This window comes from Myxocyprinus asiaticus, chromosome 48 (assembly GCF_019703515.2).
Source record: "Myxocyprinus asiaticus isolate MX2 ecotype Aquarium Trade chromosome 48, UBuf_Myxa_2, whole genome shotgun sequence".
NCBI lineage: Eukaryota > Metazoa > Chordata > Actinopteri > Cypriniformes > Catostomidae > Myxocyprinus > Myxocyprinus asiaticus.
This window is the reverse complement of record NC_059391.1, coordinates 26,430,393-26,453,973: the sequence shown is the minus strand read 5'-3', so window position 1 is coordinate 26,453,973 and position 23,581 is coordinate 26,430,393. Positions and strand designations below refer to the sequence as shown.

The 23,581-nt window shown below is 37.1% G+C and overlaps 1 protein-coding gene across 4 annotated transcripts in view; it reads right to left on the bottom strand.

The window, feature by feature from the left end:
* Window positions 1-2,140: 2,140 nt before the first annotated feature.
* The window catches only part of LOC127437195 (mitochondrial glutamate carrier 1-like), a 36,684-nt gene continuing 15,243 nt past the window's right edge, over window positions 2,141-23,581 (bottom strand). For all 4 annotated transcript variants that reach the window (XM_051691969.1, XM_051691970.1, XM_051691972.1 and 1 more), the window contains exons 2-11: window positions 22,836-22,977; window positions 22,451-22,576; window positions 22,310-22,365; window positions 20,412-20,502; window positions 18,274-18,331; window positions 14,247-14,307; window positions 11,565-11,712; window positions 11,319-11,473; window positions 10,562-10,637; window positions 2,141-9,770 (exon numbers count right to left, since the gene is read on the bottom strand). In XM_051691969.1, coding sequence (XP_051547929.1) covers window positions 9,617-9,770; window positions 10,562-10,637; window positions 11,319-11,473; window positions 11,565-11,712; window positions 14,247-14,307; window positions 18,274-18,331; window positions 20,412-20,502; window positions 22,310-22,365; window positions 22,451-22,576; window positions 22,836-22,855 — 945 coding nt within the window. In that variant the 5' untranslated portion in view covers window positions 22,856-22,977 and the 3' untranslated portion in view covers window positions 2,141-9,616. The remainder of the gene's footprint in view (window positions 9,771-10,561; window positions 10,638-11,318; window positions 11,474-11,564; window positions 11,713-14,246; window positions 14,308-18,273; window positions 18,332-20,411; window positions 20,503-22,309; window positions 22,366-22,450; window positions 22,577-22,835; window positions 22,978-23,581) is intronic.

The window sequence follows — 23,581 nt, the reverse complement described above, 5'->3', positions numbered from 1 at the left end:
AACAAAAAAGATGCCGTGTTTTCAGACCTCGAATAATGCAGAGAAAACAAGTTCATATTCATTTTTAAACAACACAATACTAATGTTTTAACTTAGAAAGAGTTCAGAAATCAATATTTCTGCATGGAGCATTATCCTGCTGGAAAAAAAAACAATCCTCAGAGTTAGGGAACATTGTGAGGGAACAATGGTTGCGTAATATTTCATATCTCAAGCTCTAGCATCAAAGCCACTCACCGTAAAGGATGAATCTGAATTTAATAGGCTGAGATCATGTGCATTTTTATGCATTTATACGGAGTGCACTTATTGTAAATGTGCAATGACTCACTGCTATTGTGTGTTTTGATGTCACGCATAAAGAAAACAGTAAATGACCCGCAGAGTACATATATAGTGTTCTCTATAGTAAACAATAGAGCTGAATGCACTTTCTACTCCAGTCGATGTGAAACCTAACCCTGAAAGTACATTGAATTTCAATAGGTACACACGCGCGCGCGCGCGCACATCCAAACTGTCTTTTGGGTGTGTGTTTGTTAGTAAGCGTACTGATTAAATTTCCTTTCTTATTTCCACTAGAGAAATAAGACGGAAAAGAAAATCGAATTCAGTTATAAATCACATTAAAGCTGTTTTTTCGGTTACCATTATTGAAGCAGTAGGCAAACAAAATCTGGGCCGTTTTTAAAATATTAATCAATGTGTTGTCTGAATGGCCCTCAGTCTTGCAGTTTTATAATGTAAGAATGGGTCGTATTAAGAGTTGCAATGCTCATGTGTCTCAAAGGATCAAATCATTCATATTTCATCATTCCACAGGCTGTGAATTATTTATAGCAACACCACAGTGACATCTAGAGGCCTATTCTGAATATTGCACAGACATAATGACCTTAACCAGCCCCTGAACTCCTGAATAGTTGAAAATTTAAATCATTTACTCATTCAGATGTTTAGCACAATGTTTATGTTTATTGTTTTGTTGTTTTGTTTTTTCCATACAAAGAAAGCAGACAGTAACCAGTTGCTGTCCATCTAAAAAAAAAAAAAAATGACAAAAAGCACAAGTACTACAATTTAAGTCAGTTTTCGGTCAACTGTTGCTCTCAAATCTTATTTGCACTTTCTCATATTCGAACTTAACACTTTGTGATCAGTTACATGTGAGAATCAATGCCTGTTTGGCTTCATTGGCATCAAACCTGGTAAAATGTGTCTTTATTTGAATAAATGTGAATGACATTTGATTCATTTTGATGCTTCTTTGTCCAAATTTTCATTTCTTGGGTGAACTATCCTTTTAAAATACACTAATTAATGTTTATTTTGTGTTTCATTTGGTCTTATCCAATTTTTTAAACAGTGGTCTTGAACTGATATGTTATTCTACACATCTTTCAAAAGTACCAGTTATTTCTTTAAAGGAATGCTCAGTCAATAGCATTTGTGGCATAATGTCGATTACTAAATAAAAAAATAAAAAAATCGGGGTTGCAGTGAGGCATTACAATGGAAGTGAATGGGGGCCAGTCAATAAACATTTAAATACACACTGTTTCAAAAGTATAGCCACAAGACGCAAACATTAAATGTGTAAACATAATTTTACTGTAATAAAATCACTTACAAACCTCATCTGTGTAAAATGATATACAATATAACAATTTCACTGCCATGAAAACGTAACCACATAAAACACTGAAAGAGATTTTATCGCACTAAAATCATGTCTAGCAGAGATTTTCACACTGAAATCTTGTTAACATGTATATTGTTTACATCTTGTGGCTATACTTTTGAAACAGTGAGTATTTTAACGCTTACAGATTGGCCCCATTCACTTCCATTTTAAGTGCTGCACTGTAACCGTGATGTCTCCTTATTTTTGTAAAGCTAATAACTTCTCTTCTAAAGCACCTAAAATATGTGAACGGACAAAATTAAATGGACTGTTTCATCTTATGGCTTTGTAATTGACTAAAACGCATGAGTTAGTTGTCGTAATTGTCTAGTTAAAGCCATAAGTCTCTTAAATGCAAAATAATAAAAATGGAGCAGTTTTTATAACACTATAAAAATGAGCATTATTAATCAGAAAGAACCATTACAAGCAAAAAATAAATAAAAAATACTGATATGAACAAATGTATTTTTATTGAACAACAATCTGACAAGGAATGCAACATGATCAGTGTGTCTTTAGTTTTTGCAACAATGGCTAAAACATTTCGGTCTCACATGTGACAAAACTCGTACACAACACTCACTCTGCCTTGACATATAGATTTACATTGACTTCCAGAAGGGCCTTGTGCATTTTGCATGTTTGTGTATAGTGTGACTACTCTAAGTGCATTATTGCACTTTTCCTTCTAAAGAAGGAAAGCAAAGATGTTGTTGAAGGAGGACGTTCTATCTATAACTCTAGAATAAACAGCAGCATAATTGAATCACAATGTCCAGGTCATATTTCACTCAAATATAAAAATATACACTTGCGGCCAAAAGTTTGGAATAATGTACATATTTTGCTGTTTCGAAAGGAAATTGGTATTTTAATTCACCAAAGTGGCATTCAACTGATCACACAGTATAGTCAGGACATTACTGATGTAAAAAACAGCACCATCACTATTTGAAAAAAGTCATTTTTGATCAAATCTAGACAGCAGCCATTACTCCAACACCTTATCCTTGAGTAATCATGATAAATTGATCATTTGGTTCTAGAAAATCACTTGCCATTATATCAAACACAGTTGAAAGCTATTTGGTTCGTTAAATGAAGCTTAACATTGTCTTTGTGTTTGTTTTTGAGTTGTCACAGTATGCAATAGACTGGCATGTCTTAAGGTCAATATTAGGCCAAAAATGGCAAAAAAGAAACAGCTTTCATATAAAGGTGTACACTACAGTCTTCACAGACAAAGGACAACTGGCTCTAACAAGGACAGAAAGAGATGTGGAAGACCAGATGTACAACTAAACAAGAGGATAAGTACATCAGAGTCTCTAGTTTGAGAAATAGACGCCTCACATGTCCTCAGCTGACAGCTTCATTGAATTCTACCCGCTCAACACCAGTTTCATGTACAACAGTAAAGAGAAGACTCAGGGGTGCAGGCCTTATGGGAAGAATTGCAAAGAAAAAGCCACTTTTGAAACAGAAAAACAAAAAGAAAAGGTTCGAGTGGGCAAAGAAACACAGACATTGGACAACAGATAATTGGAAAAGAGTGTTATGGATCTTAACCCCATTGAGCTTTTGTGGGATCAGCTAGACTGTAAGTTGTGTGAGAAGTGCCCGACAAGACAGACACATCTATGGCAAGTGCTACAGGAAGTGTGGGGTGAAATGTCACCTGAGTATCTGGACAAACTGACAGCTAGAATGCCAAAGATCTGCAAAGCTGTCATTGCTCACATGGAGGATTTTTTTATGAGAACTCTTTGAAGTAGTTTTTTTCAAATTGTAATAGTAATTTTTCACGTTATTAATGTCCTGACTATACATTGTGATCAGCTGAATGCCACTTTGGTGATTAAAAGTACCAATTTCTTTCCATAAGAACAAAATCTGTACATTATTCCAAACTTTTGACTATATTTGCAGTAAAATGTGACCTAGGCATGTTGTTGTGAGATATACCTGTTTATGCGTCTTCTGATTATTTCTTAATTAGTGCATAAATGTGTGCTGGTCCACTTGCAGCATATATATATTTATATATATATTATCTTCATTAGATGTAGAGTGAAATTACAAATATTAACATCTAATTTACTACCAAATAAAATGTAATTCTATCTATCAACAATGGTTACATGATTAAAAGATACATTCTCTGGTTTGTCAAATACAAAACAGGTGATACATAAATTGCTTATAATATCTGTACTCTAGCATACAGAATTTTGTACAATATCAAAGGAGGCGTCATCAGTGGGTGCGTGTGAGTATTGCGCTTTTGCCAGATATTTTATTGTGCTTGTTTATTTTGTTTGTTTGTTTGTTTTTCTGTTGATTGTAAAATCAATGCTATTTCTGGTGTTTTTGCCACCTGCTGTCTAATTCCTCCTAGTACAAAAAAAGGAAGACAGACAGATGGTGGAAAGTGAATTGGAGGGAGAAAATGAATAAGACTTTAGTATTACATAAACAACAAAAAAGAAATGCACAACACCATCACACACACTCACATTCCTTGCACACAATTAAACCCCCTCCCAATATTCATACATAAAGTACATGACCGGTCACAAAACACAATGAGTTTAAATTCACAGCTGATTAAAGAACATGGAAGAAATCACATTAAGAATCAGAGGTATGATTAAAAATGTACAATTTAGAAAACTAAACAAAAACACAGTTTAAAATAAGATGAAATCATCATTACAAAAAAATCAAAGCAAATAACAACAGATAATAATCATCAGAATAATGACAATAAATATCTTGAGATATGTGAGCATTTGGAATGTTTAGGAGAAAACAGAACAAAAGCAAAGCTGGCGAAACAAAGACAAGGCAACAACAAAACAATTAAGGTCATCAGGGTCGGCTGAGCAAAACCATTAGTAATTTCAAATTAGGCATAAAACTTCAATTTTACATTACACTTGCATTTAACCATTAAGCCAGTCAGAAAGGTTATGCCATTTGGACACATTCAGACCTTGTAAAGTATGACTCATGACCTTTAACGTTAAACAAAGAAGAACATCTGAACAGTTTTTAATTTGTGAAAAAAATACATCTTCACCAAGCCTAGAGATGTTTACTTGTAAGACAGCACCATCTATCCCTCTGAAACGTTCTTCAATTGTAGGACCATGTTAGCCAAAGTACTTTAGAAAATCAGACATGCCACAAAAGCCTTCAAATTGGGTGTGGAAATCCTAAAAATCCTGATTGTTCAGACTTAAAGCACATTTAAATGGCTTTCTCCTGTAAGACAGCTCAGAGTTGCTTTATAATAGACTGACTTTTGGGTATTCAGTGGCCACGTACACACTGCTGTCAGTCCTCGTCAAAGTGCTTAATCCCAATCTGTACACACAGTTTGGTTCCAACTGCATTCTATAACCAAATTCACTGCCGAAACGTTGTAGTGACAATCAAATTGTCATTAAGTCCATGTAGTGTGTTGTTATAATTGTTAATGGTGTAATTAGAAGTGCGAGACACAGAGCAGCAGCTTAATGAGCGTAAACAAAACTCTGCGCTTCTTTCGATAGTGGCTTATAAACAATTGCCAGATGATAATATTCCAGGTGCTAACATTAATTTGGTCAAAAAACTGTTAAAATATTGACATCCATATTTGTTTTTACAGCCACGAGACACCAAACATTGTTTCGGTTATCAATGTTTCAACCATTGCAATTTGGGGAGTGACACACTCACACACAGAACGATAACATAAGGGATTCAGTCCTGCAAATAAATGATGTCACTTCCTAGACTTTGCAGTGTGTATATGACCAGTATGACATAGTTACTGGTTAGCAGTCTGAGTTACAGTGAAGGGCAGACAGTGTAATAATGCCAACATTGGGAAAGGGAAGGGAAGGAAATGGAAAATGGAAAACGAATGGAAAGGGGAAAGGAAACAGGAAAAAGGAAGAGAAAAGGAAAGGGAAAAGGGGAACAGGTAAAATAAATGGGGGGGAAAGGAAAGGAAATGAAAGGGAGAAAGGAAAAGGGAACCAGAAAAGAAATGGGGGAAAAGAAAGGAAGGGCAAGGGAAAAGGAAAAGGAAAGAGAAAGGAAATGGAAAAAGTAAAGGAAGGAAAGGGGAAATAATAAAGGAAAAGAAATAGGAAAGAGAAAAAGGGAGCAGCAAAAAGAAATGGGTAGAGGAAAGCAAGGGAAAAAGGAAAGGGAAATGGAAAGGAAATTAAAAGGAGAAAAGAAAGGAAAAGGAAAAAGGATAGGAAGGGGAAAGGAAATGAAAAGGAAAATGAAAGGAAAGGAAAGGAAGGGAAGGGAAAAGGAAAAGAAAAGGGAAAAGGGAAAAAGGGAGGGAAAGGAAAAAGAAATGGGGAAAAAGTAAAGGAAGTGAAAATGTATGGAAAAGGAAAAGGAAAAAGGAAAAGAAAGCTTGTGAAACAGGTAGTATACAGTTGGCAGGGATTTGGTCAGGAATCATTTGGTAGTATGAAAATCGACTCTAACAGAGCTAGGCAAAGCGATCATTTGTGAGCCAGAGCCAATAGACAATCTTATCTCACTCTAGCCGACGGCAGCAATGTCGGGTATCGTGACAGCACATTTTGTAAGCAGAAAGACAATGCTTTCCTTTTGAGTTCTCAATATAGGCTTGTTTCCACAATATTTTGGATCAACCCAAAAGTATCTGCAAATGTCTGCAATAAATAAAACCGATCAGCATCAAGTAAAGAAGCAATACATCTTGAAACCATTTTAGTTTTGGTTCGGTTCATTTGGTAGTGCATTCTAGCATTAAAAAAGGTCACACGCTTCACATAGCCATTTGAGCTGAAACAATGGTTGTTCCTGCATGATACATTACAGGTCTGATTCAAAGACCAAAGTGTAAACTGGCATATTAAAGGGATAGTTCACCCAAAAATTAAATTATGTCATTTACTCACTCTCATTTTGTTCCAAACATGTATGATTTTCTTTCTTTTGTGGAACACTGCAGGAAATGTTAGGCAGAATGACAGCTTCAGTAACCATTTACTTTTAATGTATGGAAAAAGAATGCAATGAAAGTGAAAGGTGACTGAGACTCACAAACTGCCTAAACTTCCTTTCTTTTTGGGTGAACTATCCCTTTAAATATCAGGATTACAGATGCCAAAAAGATAAACAGAAGGAATGGGCAGGTGTGCAAATAAGCCATCATACACAAAACAAAACAAAACCCATAATCATAACAGTTCATATCATCTGCATATATACATTACACAGTAATCAACAATGATCACACACACACACACAATTAGACACTAATAAAACTATTGATACAAATATATAGTGAGATATACTATATGCGTGTATACATCTATAGAGTAAGGATTATCAAGTCCGAAGTCTGGAACGTTACTCCATGACGGTGTGCTTTTCGCAAAATTTGAATGACGATTAACAACTAACAACTAACCTAGCCTCTCATAAATTCAGAGGGATGGGCCTTACAATCAATAAACACATTACTTTGACTTTTGCAAATCAAGCGTTGTGTCTATTAACTAACTTGTTAGCATTCCAGCATGTTAGCAATTTGTTAGCATTCTTTCTCTTTGCTAGAAATGTAAGCGCAGTGTAGTTCTAGCGGGAAGGCTAGCAGCTGTACATCATCGCACCATTAGCTAGGTAACTCCTAGCCAGTCACATGTAAGCCATCACTTTATAAGTCTGCTCACAATCTATCACATTGCTGTTTCAGTGTGCTAACACGGCAACCTCTACCACCCCACCGCCACCAGTTGAGTCCCATCCTGCATGGAGGTAGGCTCCTCGCCCCTGCCTCTTATCTCTGGCAGGATCTGATGGTTCCGAGTACAACTTCTTCGGACCGCCAGACGGGGCTTACGCCAAAGAGAGACATTACATTTTCTGTTTTATATTCATCAAATAAAAGTAATCTAAAACTTTACTCAAGTCTGCGAGTCTTCCTGATAGAACTGGACCAGATGTAGCTGTAACGCTGGCCATGTAATCCAACAGATATGAACTCTAAAACTGCATAAGGCATTGCAATTGTTTTCACATTAAAATAAAATGAAATATTTAGTAATGGAATTGTATAACAGGAGAATGTGAGTTTGCAGTGGACAGGGTTGGAGCGGAGCGGAGCAAAATATACGCACAGCAATACGCTGATAACTACTAAAAATTATTCCAATCTTATTTTTTTTTAAAAATCAGACAACTTAAGACAAACGCATTTACATGAGATTTTAAAATCAACTGAGAAGTCTTTGCTTTAGACGATAGAATGTAAATAGTCATGTGCACAACAGTTTTGCACATAGGAAAGCCTGTAAGAACGGCAGTATAGTTTTTACTCAATGTGAAATGGGGGTAATAGGCAAAAATCTATGTGTGCCGATCAGTTTATGCTTAAACCATTTATGACCTTACCTCGATAATGGAAATCCGTATAAGGCGTTTACATGACCACACACGTTGTCGGCTTAATAAACCTAATTGGTGTAAGATGTGCATGTGACCACTGATTTTGCATTACTTATAAATACCTTTACTGGTGTTCTAATTGGCTTATCTAATGTGCACAATTGTTGTGCACATGCCTGTTAACATTTGATGTCAAAAGCAGATTAAATATTTTGTTGTTGTTGTTGTTGTTGTTGGATCAGCTGATTTTTGGTAGTTATCAGCATTTTGGTGAGCATGTTCACTGGTAAGTAGACGCCAACCATAGAAGGATTACCAGATGTTGTACTTGGTCTTTTTACTTTGGTTATCAAAGTATGCAGAAATACAGAATGCTTTCAAAAGTCTCCATTCTTGGTGAAGGTAAATGCAGTTCTAGTGTCGATGTGAGGCATAAACGTGGCAAAATCAATGTGTGTTTTCAAACAAAAACGGATTTGCGTGGACTTCAACTCTAATCAAACACTCCTGAATCAGCTGCTGTGTTGGAGTAGGGTTGGAACTAAACTCTGGAGGAAGTTAGCTCAGGATCAGGATTGAGCACCCCTGTCTTAAGATATAAAAATGATCTCCCAAAAAACCATGGGGTGAGCTTTTACCAGTTATAAAGATGCTACACCCCTGGTTGGAGGCAATTCCACTTTCATTTGGTTAATTTGAGAGAAGCTTTCAAATCCATTTCACATATGCCAGTAACTGATACGTTTCTGTTCCGCTTTTTCGAGAAATTAACTGAATTATTCTCCATTTCACTCATGTAGTTGATAGCCTATCCAGACTTAAAGAATATGTGTCTAAATCATTAAATAAAGTCTTGCTTCTTTCACATAGCCAATGATATGTGTCACTGTTGCAATGCCTGATGTCTCTGAAAACACACGCACACTTCCATTGTTTCTTGAGGTTGTTCCTTGCCCAAAGGAGAGGCATTCATACTAGGCCATAACAAAAGGAAAAACTTTTCAAGTTCCCAAAAAACATTGCATGCCCTCTAGATTCAAGATATTAAAATTAGATTGATATTTTAGCACATACTTAACAAGGGCATCATTTTTAAAGTGTTACGATTGATCGTGGATCCTGAATTTTACAGTTTAAATGTTGTGAGATAGAAAACACATCCCCAGTGGTTGGATGATGGCTCCACTAGATTGAATGCTTGTAAAATGATTTCATATATCTATGATCAAGGTTATTTTGTCTCAGCGTGAGACAGGATGAGACAAAACAGGCAGCTTGGCAAACACAGTCTCACTTTACACTCGATATTAAAAACACCACATTCCGATAAAAATACACGTCAATTTTAACAAAAACGGCACAACAACAAACAATTAAAATCAGTCAAGTGGTCCACATTACGCTTTGATCCTTCTGTAATGACGACCTTCTGACACGTGAGAGAGCGGAGAAAAGATCTGACTGGTGCAATGCATGATGAAAAGGCAGTGAGATGATTGGTTAGTTGTTCCGTTTGGGTAGATAGCTCAGGATCAATTCTCCCACACCGAGGAAGTAGACCACCTGTGCGATGCCAAAGAGCGGGGCTATGACGAGAGCTCGGCAGTACGCCCCCTTCAGGAAAGCAGTGGGACCTTCATTACGTAATATTTTCCTGTGATCGGATAGAAAATAGAGTATTAATACAAATTTACCAAAACTAAGGGATAGTTCACCCAAAAATGAAAATTCTGTCCTCATTTACCCAGTGATGGGTGAGTTACTGCAAAAATGTAATCAACCACAAATGAATAATTACTTCCCTAAGATTATAAATCAGAGTACTTTACCAATTATTTTGTGAAAAAAAATCATCACTTATTAATGTACTTTTAAGTTACTTTGCAAAACACTTTTCACAGAAAAGTTTTTTTTTCTCTCAACAAATTCAAATGTAAATATTTTACTTGTACATCACGCATTTCACCCTTACAATGACTCGTTATAGGGCCATTCAGGTGTTACAGAAATGCAAATGTACTCTATTTTACAAGCATTCTTCATAAATAATTTTATTTTAGAAATATGTGTAATCCAAGTAAAGTTCTTAAAAGTAATTTAAATAACTGTAAACTGATTACAAGAATTTTAAATATAATCTATTACACTACTTTTTACTAAAAAAGTAACTAATTACTTTGTAATCAGATTACACCCAACACTGGTCATATGCGTCTTTGGAACAACATGAGGGTGAGCAAATAATTAGATAATTTACATTTTTGGTTGAACTAACCCTTATTTACAGTTTTGTTTGTACAAACTCGTGTCATTTGCTAGCAATGATAAAGGTCAATACTTGAGACCCCTGACTTTTTGTAACCAAATTGCTGCAATAAATGCAATTATTAAAACAAGGTCACCTGATGGCCTTATTAGCCAATAAAAATGAGAGTATCAAATCACCTGATGCAGTCCATCACCCCAGAGTAGGTGTCCTCTTGACTACCTCGTGTTAGTGACTGTAACCTAGTCTTTATCACTGAAACACACACACACACAAGAGTACAGACAGTTCAAGCCGGTTCAATGTTCAGTTACGAAACTGCACAGATGTTGATTTGTGCATTGCATAACACACTGTGCAGTTTGTGGTCACCTCCTACTGTACATACCAGTGCAAGAACTTATCACAAATTTTATTGCAGATATTACATTATGGTAAAGATAATGTATATGTACAAAGACATTTCAAGGAACAGTTCACCGTACTGTTCTGTCTACTGTCTACTCACCCTCATGTCTTTCCAAACCCCTATGGCTTTCTTTCCCTATCACAAAAATGCACCATAAAAGTATTCCACGTTCTATATTCCAAGACTTCTGAAGACATACAATAACCTTGTGTGAGGAACAGACAGAAAGCTATGTTTTTATTCACTGAAAAGCTATCGTATGACTTCAGAAGACTTTAAATATAGAGCACAAGTCATATGGGCTACTTTTATGGTGCATTTTTGTTGTTTTGAGAGCATGTTTATTGCATGATTTCATTGTATTAATAAAGAGCAGTCTGAACGTAATATTCAACTGCACATCTCCCTGTTGTGTTCCACAGAAAAAAAAGAAAGTCGTACTGGTTTGGAAGTCATAAGGATGAGTATATGACATGTGAGTGTATCATTTTTATGTGAACTATCCCTTTAAGTTAAAAGTATGTTACCATCTACAGGATTGACGGCAACTGCGGCTGTGCTGCCCGCGATGCAGCCGGAAACAAAAGAGACGTAGAACGGAGCGGGACCGTCGGCTCCCCTCTTTCCCAGATTATTCAGATTAGCAAATAGAGGGAAATAAATGATAGAAAAAGGGACATCCCTGAAGGGAGAAAAGGAAAAGAGACCAAATTAGTTTAGGTTGTCATTCTGTTAGTATTTTGTTCATTGTTTGGTTGTAAATGTTACCCTACCTGAGCAGTGTGGCTCCCAAGCCCTTGTAAAGACCCGCGATGCCCTTTTCCTTCAGTAATTCTCTGGTGAGTTGCATAGCTGTGGGGGATTTCACCTCCACGGGGCCTCCAGGAGTCACTGTCTGGGGCATGAGCTTCCTTTGGGCCTCTACACACACAAAGCAAAGAGTTACATTACTATAAATGCACCCTTACGCACAGACATACAATAATATATTGTTTATACATATAAAATAGCCAAACAAATTATAAATGTCAACAAAATCCCTTTGTTTCACTAAAATACAGCAGAACACTCCTCTAGTGTTATATTATCAAAATTCATAATATTTTAAGCAATGGAGCAAGTCACCAGTTATGATGATCAACAGGCTTCAGTTCAGTCTGACAGACTCTTTTGGCAATGCGTCGTCGGCAATGCATAATTATTTTGCATTCTTTTTACTAAAAATAAATATTTGCCCTTACAATGAGATTATTTGCTGTTTTGTAGCCTACATTTGCGATAAACGCGCAGCATCACATGAGTCAGTCTGCGCCTTAACGTGAAACTGCACCTGTCACAAAAACATGAAGACATGTCGTGGTTTTCTTCCACACATTTTCGGAATTTACACATATACTGTATGTCGCCACATGCAGTTCTGGAAAATGAAGTCGCAACAGATGTTCTTAGTTGACGTGTGTCATTTGATAGGCTCACGTCTCGTACATCGTCAGCAAGCATCAGATTATCATTCTTACAATACGAATGAAACCATGTATAGTGCTGTAAACTCTATACATGATTTTTTTATTACTTGTGTATGGTGGAGTTTAATTACCATTGAAGCTCAAGAATGTAATATTATGAGCGAGACATCATAAAATCGAAGGAGAGCAGGAAAACGGCATTATATACAGAACAGAATTAGCTGGTTTTCTCCATTAATTGGTCATAAAATGTGATTTCACCTTCATCAAAGTTACAAGTATGAACAAACACAATGTGCTTAAGCTAACAACACACAAACAATGATAGTATTTCATGTCTTTATTGAACACATCCCAATTGAATGAACACAACCCCTCGATGATGGCAAGTGGTCCAGGTTCCGAAGCAACAAAGCAGCCCCAAATAATGATGCTACCTCCACCGTACTTAACCGTTGGGATGATGTTTTCATGTTGGTATGTGGTGCCATTTTTATGCCATACATAGTGCTGCATGTTCCTCCCAAAAAATTCAACATAAGTTTCATCAGTCCACAAAACATTTTCACAGTAGCGTTGTGGAGTGTCAAAGTGGTCTTTGGCAAACTTCTAGTCATGCAGCAATATTTTTGTTGGAAAGCAGCGGCTTCCTTCATGGTGTCCTGCCATGGACACCATGCCTGTTTAATGTTTTCCGTATAGTAGACTCATGAACAGACATGTTAACCAGTTCCAATGATTCCTTCAATTCTTTAGCTGTCACTCTAGGGTTCTTTTTTACCTCATTGAGCATTCTGTGGTGTGCCCTTTGAGTCATCTTGGCTGGACGGCCACTTCTAGGGAGAGTAGCCACAGTACTAAATAGTGTCCATTTATAGACAATTTGTCAAACTGTGGACAGATGAATATCTATGCTCTTAATAACTTTGTAACCCTTTCCAGCTTTATGCAAAGCAACAATTCCTGATTGCAGGTCTTCTGAGATCTCATTTTTGTGAGGCATGTTTCACATCAGCAGATGCTTCTTGTGCACAGCAAACTCAAAATGTTTGAGTGCTTTTTATAAGTCACAGTAGCTCTAACCCACACCTCCAATCTCGTTTTATTAATTGGATGCCAGGTTTGCCAACTCTTGACTCTAATTAGCTTTTGTTGACATCATTAGCCGTCATTAGGGTTCACATACGTTTTCCAACCTACACTGTGAATGTTTGAATGATGTAACAGATTGTGGTTGTTCATTATTGTAACTTAAATGAAGATCAAACCAGATTTGAAGATACATTTATATATAAATGCAGGTAATTCCCAAGCAGGTAAAACTTGTTCTTGCCACTGTATATGTAAGATAAGAGTTGCTATCTGTAATTATTCATTTAGATTTCCATTGACTTGCTTGCATTCACGTTTTGGTACAGCTTGAGACTCTTACAGTGAAATTCAAACCAACTATATTAACTAGAAAAGATTTGACTTGAAATTAAAAGTTTTAAACCATAACTGGCATATTATGCAGTAAATCAAGCATACAGTTGACGAATGTTCAGTTGGATAAATGTAAAAACAATCACATCAAATCTGACCTGATTGTTCAGACTGAAGGCACATGGGAAAAAATCTGATACATATCCGATTTATTTCCACATATGAAAGTGGCCCAGATCAAATTTGAAAATGTCAGATTCAAATCCCTTGTGGCTGTTCACACTGTCATCCAATTAGCAGATCTGTGTCACACGTGAGTGGAAAAAATCTGATTTTGGCCACATTCAGCTGCAATGTGATCATAGATATATCATATCTATCTGACTGACAATAATACACAGATAAAGCAGATAGAAAGGCCTGAGTGAAACATGGCCACAAGAGGGCAGAGCTTCGTGATCAGCTAATGCTTAACTTTCTTCTCTCTCTTGTATCTTCTCTCATTTCTCACTTTACCTCATTCCACAATTTTCTCTTTTTTATTTTATTTTTTTAGATATCTACCTATTCTTCCAGCGTCTTGCAGCTGAATCTTTAGCATCTCCATTGGTGTTGTAACAATGACCTGCAATACAGAGGAGATAGGAAGAGGAAAATGAGAGAGCTCACAACCTAAAACAACTGTAAACAAGCACACGTTTTTAAATCATGTATGCACATAAATAAAACGTCACAGATTTGACACCCAAAGCCACCCATTTAGACTGCTATCTGATGATAGCCTAAAGCTCGGTTGTAACCTGTTAAACTGGTTGTAAATCTTTGCGCTTTTTTACGCTAATGCTAACATTCCTCCTTCAGCTAGCCTATCAGAGCATCCATCGTCCAGAAAGCCTGTACTTTGTGTCAGAGAGTAACTAAAAACAACTACATACAATTAGCCATATCCCTCCCGCTAAGTTCCAGATTTGTTGAGTCTTTTTAAGTCGACATGAAATTTGCATGAAAATTTTGCAGTGCAACCCATTTTACTTCAGTAACATGGCGTATTTCTGAGTGAAACAGGATATTAAACTAGAATTCACATTTTCTGAAAAACAAAAAACAAAAACAAAATGTGAGTGGTGCTTGTCTGTGCAAACTCTGTAAGATTAGCATAAACATTAAGCGACATCAGCAAATATAGATGGCTGGGGAGTAATGACAGTCACGGGAGACCCAATTACACGTTTATTCAAATCTGAAGGGGTTTGTCAGTGGACAGTACTGTAAGTGGGTTATGCTCTCTCACCTGACTATGTTGATGGGATTATATATAAGAGATATACGCGGTCGGAGAGACCATGCGCTCACAACGGCTAGCTTAATCCAGAGTCTGTTACATACAATAGCCTAATCCCATCATTTATTCAGACATGGTTAAAAACTTAGTCATTGACCACAGGAAGCTGATCAGCTCTGATTGGCTCAAAGATGTCACATGACTGTTTCACTTCCACTGTACATAACTGAGTAAAGTTGGCTGGTTAAAGGAATAGTTTGCCAAAAACTGAAAATTCTGACATCATTTTCACTCATTACCCTGCAGGTAAATGTGTGTTCAACAGAGTGTGTTTGTGGCTGATGTGCTCATGAGTGTATAATGTGAATGTTTAACAGGTGTGTGTTTGTACGGTTAATGCATTTGTGTTTGTCTCGCAGGCCATTACAGATGGAATTATTGTACTCTGGACGTGACACTTGTATGTGTGTGTGTTTGTGTGAAGAAGATACAGTGAAATAATAGTGAAAATAGACAACAGCTATTTAAGGATGCTCAAGAATCAGATAGATTACAAACAGTCTGCATATGTGGTAAACATAGTAAAAATGTATATAAATATAATAAATCATGTTTTTTTATTCTATTCTAAAAATGCACAAAGTTTTCTCTTCGGGTTAGGGTTTAATTTTGGGTTAGTCTGTAGCAGGGGCGTGTCCAGGAATTTTCCTGGGGGGGGTGGGGGGGGTGTTGTGCGGTGTCGTCTTGTGGAACGCTGTGTCCTCCCAGACTTGGTGGAATGTTGTTATGGACCATGCGCAACACAGACGGGTTAAGCCATTGCGCACCGTCTCCAGGATGCGAGCGGGGTCCAAGTTGGGGTGACAAGTGAGGTGGCAAAGCTAATTTTTAGGGTGGCACCCCGTAAATAAACTTCAATTGGTTCAAAATGCAGCAGCCAGAGTGCTGACTAGAACCAAGAAATATGATCATATTAGCCCCATTTTATCATCGTAACATTGGCTATCTGTTAAATTTCGTATTAATTTTAACATTTTGTTAACTACATACAAAGCTTTGAATGGTCTAGCTCTGCAGTACTTAAGTGACCTTCTACCATGCTATATTCCATCACGTTCATTACTATCACAAAATTCTGGTCTGTTAATAGTTCCTAGAATATCAAAATCCACAAAAGGAGGTAGATCCTAAACTATGGAATAGTGTCCCTAACACTGTTCGGGACACAGACACACTCACTCAGTTTAAGTCTAGACTAAAGACTCATATATTTAACCAGGCATACACCTAATTTATACTTCAACTCACAATTAGGCTGCTTTAGTTAGGTCTGCCGGAACCAGAAACCAGAAACATTGATCATGATCTATAACTCTGCAATACATGTAATGGCATCTATGTTAATATTATTCTATTTGTTTCCCTGTCTCAACCTCAGGACTCCTATCCTGAAGTCACTAGAACCGGCCGGATCCAGCTCCATTTCTGCTTCGTGTTGGACTCCACTGCTACGTGTCTCTGAGTGATGACAACTAATAGCAGCCGGTGCCAGCCAAACATCACTTCAGTCAATTAAGTTATTAGAATAATGGTGTTTATTGTCATCAGTGTTTCATTCTGTGATCCTGCATGTCGAATATGACTGACAAATATTGATTACATCTTGGATAAGTTTACTACATTAAAGTTTTGCACATAAACCACCCAATACAGACACTAATGTACAAACACAGATATGTTCTACATGTCTAAAGCATATAAAGAGAATAAACTAGTCTTAATCAACTCACCAGAAACCATGATTCAACTTATAACTTAAAATATAATCTGCAAGCACAATAAACAATACTACAATTCATTTACATCTCTCGACTGAAAAGTGTTTTGCATGTTTTAATAAAAATTGTATCTAATAAAATAGTCATAAGCATATTTCCAGTATGTTTATTTGTCATCTGGGCCATAGCTAGTGGGATGAAATGTGGTTATGATTCTAGGGGCCCAAAGGTCCAGGGGGGCCCACAACAAATTTGAAACTGTATTATTTTAATAAGTAAGGGGCTCAGAGCAATATATATTCACAGGGCCCAGAATTCCTTGCTACAGCCCTGGTTGTCATTAAAGAAATGTACATTTCGCCCCAGGCTCGTTCACGCATGCTCATATTAGCAGCTCCTCTGTAATCCTTGGCAAACTTAGACAGTTATTTGGACAGTTCTTTCTGAGCCATACACGACCGAAAAACTGACTTTAGATTCTGCCTGTAGGTTTGACTCGTTCATTTCGAATGGGTTCTTTGGTTCAATAACTGGTCTAGTAACTCGTAAGAGTCACCTTGCCTGTATGAGTCCAACTCATTCATTTCGAACTCAGTCTCAGGCTACTAGTCGTCTGCTTTTAGCGCATGTTGTTGCTGATACATAAGCACCGGCTCATAAGAGCCATTTGTTCAAGAATCGGCTGCACTGGTCACACTGTATGTTTCATGCTGTAGATTCAAAAGAACCACCTCATAAGAGTCATTAGTTTGAGAATCGACTACACTGGTCACGCTGTATGTTTTGTGCTGTAGATTCAAAAGAACCGATTCATAAGAGCCATTTGTTTGGGAATCGAACTACATTGGTCACGCTGTATGTTTTGTGCTGTAGATTCAAAAGAACCAATTCATAAGAGTCATTTGTTTGGGAATCGGACTACATTGGTCACGCTGTATGTTTGGAGCTATAGATTCAAAAGAACCAGCTCATAAGAGTCATTAGTGTGAGAATCGACTACACTGGTCACGCTGTATGTTTTGTGCTGTAGATTCAAAAGAACCAATTCATAAGAGTCATTTGTTTGGGAATCGGACTACATTGGTCACGCTGTATGTTTGGAGCTATAGATTCAAAAGAACCAGCTCATAAGAGTCATTAGTGTGAGAATCGACTACACTGGTCACACTGTATGTTTTATGCTGTAGATTCAAAACAACTGATTCATAAGAGCCATTTGTTTGGGAATCGGACTACATTGGTTGCGCTGTATGTTTGATACTTTGTTTGTATTCTGTATATGCTCCCTTGAAAATAATGGTACAGTGATGGAATCAGATGGTAATACCATGGTACTTTGTATATACCATGATACTGAATTATTACCATATTCATCTACCATGGTATTTACATGGTACTCCAAGGGTTTTAACTGAATAAGGTACATTACCAAAAACATTATAATACAATGGTACATTTGTATGTGAAGTCTATGGGATGTCCCTATTAAGACAGTTTGGTAAATGTTTGTGTGTGTGTTTTGTGTACTGACCTGACATGTACCTGCACCACAACCAGCCAGCATCTCTCGCAATAAGGTGAGTTTCTGCCTGAATAAACAATATAAATGGAGAATTCGATATTTAGGACACTTTTTCTAAATCAGAGCAAACTTTCTCATTATCACCAAACACACACACGCACACACTGAGGGATATTAATAATTCACAGTCTAACAAGGCAGCTTTGGTCAATAATTCACTGGAGCTGTTTTCAATCATCATGGAGATGCAGGAGGTCAGAGAATCTTGATGATATCTGAGAGGGCATTGTGCTGTCTCTATGTAATATTAATGTCTGTCATGTAATGCAGCACTGTTCCATGTGCTGGATCGATTGAGATGTCTGACAGTGCCGGCATGTCTTTTACAGAAACATATTGTGATGGTACCATCGCTCAGTGATGGTATCAGATGGTAATACCATGGTAATTTGATATATACCATGGTACTGTTTGATTACCATATTTAAATGGCACTGTAAGGTACTTTAAAGAATACTCTAGTACTACCATCATGGTTCCATCATGTTAGTGATAGAATACCATGGTAAATATAAAAATACTATTGTATACCATAATGTTAGTGGCCAAAAAAACATGGTATATTTTTATGGTAATACCAAGTACTTTTTGTGATGTTTGTTGGAGAATTTATCAGGTCTGCAGAAAATAACTTGCTTACAAAAAGTACCATAGTATTATCATGATTATTTGGACATGTACTATGGTAATATCATGCTATTATTTGAAGTACTTTGGAGTGCCATGTGAATACCATGGTACATGAATATGGTAATAATACAGTACCATGGTAAATATCATAATATCAAGGTGTAATCTGATACCACAGTACCATGGTACAAATATAGTACATTTTTGTGGGGGGAATATTAAAGATGTTTTTAAATAACAAAATAAGTTTATAATTAGAGTGTAAATGTTACAAATATTACATATTAATACCATTAGTAGCAAAACAATAATGTTGCATATTCGTTCTACAACCTAATTTTGTGTTTTTCATTAATAATATTACTTTTTAATTACTAATGAAACTTAAAGGGACAGTTCACCCAAAAATGAAAATTCTCTCATCATTTACTCGACCTCATGCCATCTCAGATGTGTATGACTTTCTTTCTTCTGCTGAACCTAAACAAAGATTGTTAGAAGGATATTTCAGTTCTGTAGGTCCATACAATGCAAGTGAATGGTAGCCAGAACTCTGAAGCTCCAAAAAGCACATAAAGGCAGCATAAAAGTAATCCAGTTGTTTAATCCATGTCTTCAGAATTAATATGATAGGTGTGGGTGAGAAACAGATAAATATTTAAGTCCTTTTATACTATAAATTCTCCTCACTCTCCAGTAGGTGATGATATTCATGAAGAATGTGAATCACCAAAAACAAAAGAAGAATGTGAAAGTGAAAGTGGAGATTTGTAGTCTTCATGAATATCATCACCTACTGGAGAGTGAGGAGAATTTATAGTATAAAAGGACTTAAATATTGATCTGTTTCTCACCCACACCTATCATATCGCTTCTGAAGACATGGATTAAACCTCTGGAAGTTTATGGATTACTTTTATGCTGCCTTTATTTGCTTTTTGGAGCTTCAAAGTTCTGGCCAGCATTCACTTGCATTGTATGGACCTGCAGGATTGAGATATTTTTAAAAAAATCTTAATTTGTGTTCTGCAGAAGTGAGAAAGTAACACACATCTGGGATGGCATTAGGGTGAGTAAATGATGAGAGAATTTTCATTTTTGGGTGAACTGTCCCTTTAAGTTTAACATGAACATTAATGGAAAGAGTAAGCCAAATAAATACATTTACAGACTGATAAATAAATAATTTAATGCATTTTACAGAATGTCACTGTAACCTGACATATTTCACAGAGAAATGAGAAATGTCGAGCTTTGTGTGTGTGTGTGTGTGTGTGTGTGAGTGAGTGTGTGTGGAAGTGTTCAAGGCCGGGAATGAAACCAACCAGTGTATCAGTCCAGACGATGTGTCAGTGTGTGTGAACTGCACAGTCACCTAAAAGGGCTAGTCACCATGTTTATAGTGATTTGTACATGTGCTGCATGTTTGCTCATATGTGTTTGTTTATGTTTCTCACCCGTCCTTAGAGAGGTGAAACCTGAAAAAATCATTTGCCGCCAACTTGATGGCTTTTTCTGGAGTGACGAGAGTTAAATTCACTGCAGCACCTGAGAGAGAGAGAGAATGAAAAGAAGAGAAAAGAATGGTACATTTTCAATTTCGTCTACACAAACAAACCTTTCCTGTTTGATTATGACTTTAGATGAAAGCTGTTCTGTTTGCTGGTAGATGTGGCAGGTGCAATGCAACAATCTCATATGAAAGGGATAATGTACACTCAGCCGTTTGTTATCACAAATTAAGACCCGGCAGGGTGTCCTGACGCGAAGCGGAGGAGTATTGTATCTTCCCAAAGGGGTTTATATTGCGATAACAATATATACATTTACATTTTTACATTCATGCATTTGGCAGACGCTTTTATCCAAAGCGACTTACAGTGCACTTATTACAGGGACAATCCCCCCGGAGCAACCTGGAGTTAAGAGCCTTGCTCAAGGACACAATGGTGGTGGCTGTGGGGATCGAACCGTCAAACTTCTGAATACCAGTTCTATGCTTTAGCCCACTATGCCATCACCACTCTCCATATATTAATACATGAACATAAAATATTGATTTGCGTTGAAATTATGTAATTATGTGAGAAGAAATAAATCGCTGAAGTGCTGAAATCCATCTCCGGTTTGCGCCGGAGTTCTGTTGGTGTTTATTTTGTAAAAATTACCATCTGACTACTCATTCTCCAGCCTACGGTATTACAAGACTACTTGCCAAATAAATAAACAAATGGGCATGAAACATTGATTTGAGCTTACTTGTAGAGATCGCACTGTGATCCGACAAGCAGGAAAGATGATTCGCAATACTGGATGAGCGGTCTGATACGTTTTAATACTCGGATGAGCAGTCTGATACATGAATGTGCGGTTGTTACTCAGAAATATCAGACCACTAGATGGTGCCATTGACCAATCAGAATCAAGTATTCCAGAGAGCAGTGTAATAAATTCATGTTGAGCACCAGATTCTTATTGTCAGAATTCACCTCACCAGCCGCTTGGATAGTGTAAACACCTTTTACTGCCGATGTACCACAACATTTATTCTTAAAACAATCTCAGAGTTCATGTATGCAGCTCTATGGTATGGCCTTTGCAAACACCACTAATAACCAGCCTGATCTGATGAAATGTACGTGAACATGACAACATTTTGCAATTCAAAATGTACGAGATGTATAACGCGTTTGGCTGCAGTTATTCAGTGAAATGTCCAGCTGGGGGCGCCAAAAGCGAGTAAAATAGTGTGTTTAGATGAGGTTTTAGGGTCAATTATAGATGGATGTTTAATCTAAAAATTTAGCCTGAACCTAACCAATAGTGTTTTAAAATAAAAACGAGACTTTTAAAAACGACATCCTAACCAAATCAAAAATCACATTTTCTGATGCAACCACCTCATGCTGTGCCAATTCTATGACTCTGTTGTGTCACATTTTAGCTTGAGTTCATGGCTAGACTTGAACTGTGGTCCTCTGACATGAAGTCCAAAGCTCTATCAAGTGAGCTACCATGCAAGCTGTTCATTCTGGAATAGGTGAACATATGTAGGTGGGTCTGTAATACAAGCATTAAAATGTATCTTTTTTAGTAAAAGTGTGTCGATATCATAAAATAGCAGGGTCTAAGTAATAGAGAGTAAAATAAGTATTTATAGTCATTATCAGCCATTAAAGTCATGATTTGAGTGAAAGTGAATAAAACACACAGTTGTTGTAGTGCCTCTAGTGTTAATTTCTCCTGGAAACTGCAGGGAATTGTATCTGGAGACACGTATAACATGTCTTGCAAAAATGTATATAGAGTTACGTTTTCACTACGAGACCAGGTTGCTTTGAAAAAAATCACATACCTCTGTACATCCCAAAGTATCCTTCCGACCGAATGGTCTTAATAAGGCAGTCTGACCTGCAGAATGCACAAACATACACACAATTATATAATGCACAATCACAACATGAAAACTGTAATGAGATCTGAATTTGACACTCACATGCTGGTATAGAGGCGGGATCCATTCTGCTGGTTTTGAAGGCGAGTCTTGGCCAAGTCAATTGGAAACACACAGGTAACGCCAATCAGTCCGGCCACACCACCGTTTATAAGCTTTGCAGGCAAACTGGAGCAAAGATTGAGAGGAAATGAGAAACAGGGAGACATCAAAGGGAAAATAAAGATTTCCCCCGAAAAGAAACACTATGTCTCTGTGGCACTATCAAAACATTGCTACGTATGTTTGAACGGCCCGTCAAGCCTGAACACAGCGACAATGACTCAACCAACGGCATTAGTTTGGGACAAGACTATCTGTTTTCCGACCAATGAAAGTCGGTGGGTGTATTCGGAATTGTTATTTTAAAAACAAGTGGCAAACTCACCTGATCTGTTTGTCAGCCATTTATCTGAGTCCCTGATCGTCTTCAGAGTGTGTGCTTGTGTGTGTATGTTTAAGGCGTTAGAGTGAACGTCTTTGCAGATATGGATTTGCGATCAGTTCATTCACCTGTCTCTGCTAGATATCTGAAAGACAGAGAGAGAAAGAGAGACTGATTGTGAACTGTGAGCAGTGCAGTCAGTGTCTTTTATGAGTCAGGTGTCAAATCTCGATATTTGACTGCAGAAATTCTTCACACTGAAGAGCATCCCTTGTTTTACTCCTTATAGTTCATTCGCTCTCCCAGTCTGTTCCTTTCATTCGATATTTCTATCTGTTATTTTTATTCTTATTGCAGTTTGCCCATTGCAGAGGAACTCAAAAATCTTACTTTATCTAACACCCCTCACACACAATGCACAGCTAATGAAACTACCTAAGATGTCTTTTTGTTAGAATAAGTTGGTTTTTTACATGTTGTGCTCCACTGGAAGTAATTTAAACAATCACATAATATAGCGCAACAGTGCCCGCACACTTTTTCAGCCATACTGGTTCTGGAAGTCTTTTTGCCGTAGTTTTTTTTCTGTAGAGACTTCATAAAACTCTTCATAAAAGAGTTCTAAGCCATGAACCAAACCAACCACCTCTGAGGTGAATAACAACATTACAAACTTTGATTTGAGCAGACAAAAAGACAAATGTACAAGACTGTGTACTTAACCTCTGTAATGAACTACAATCCCATGA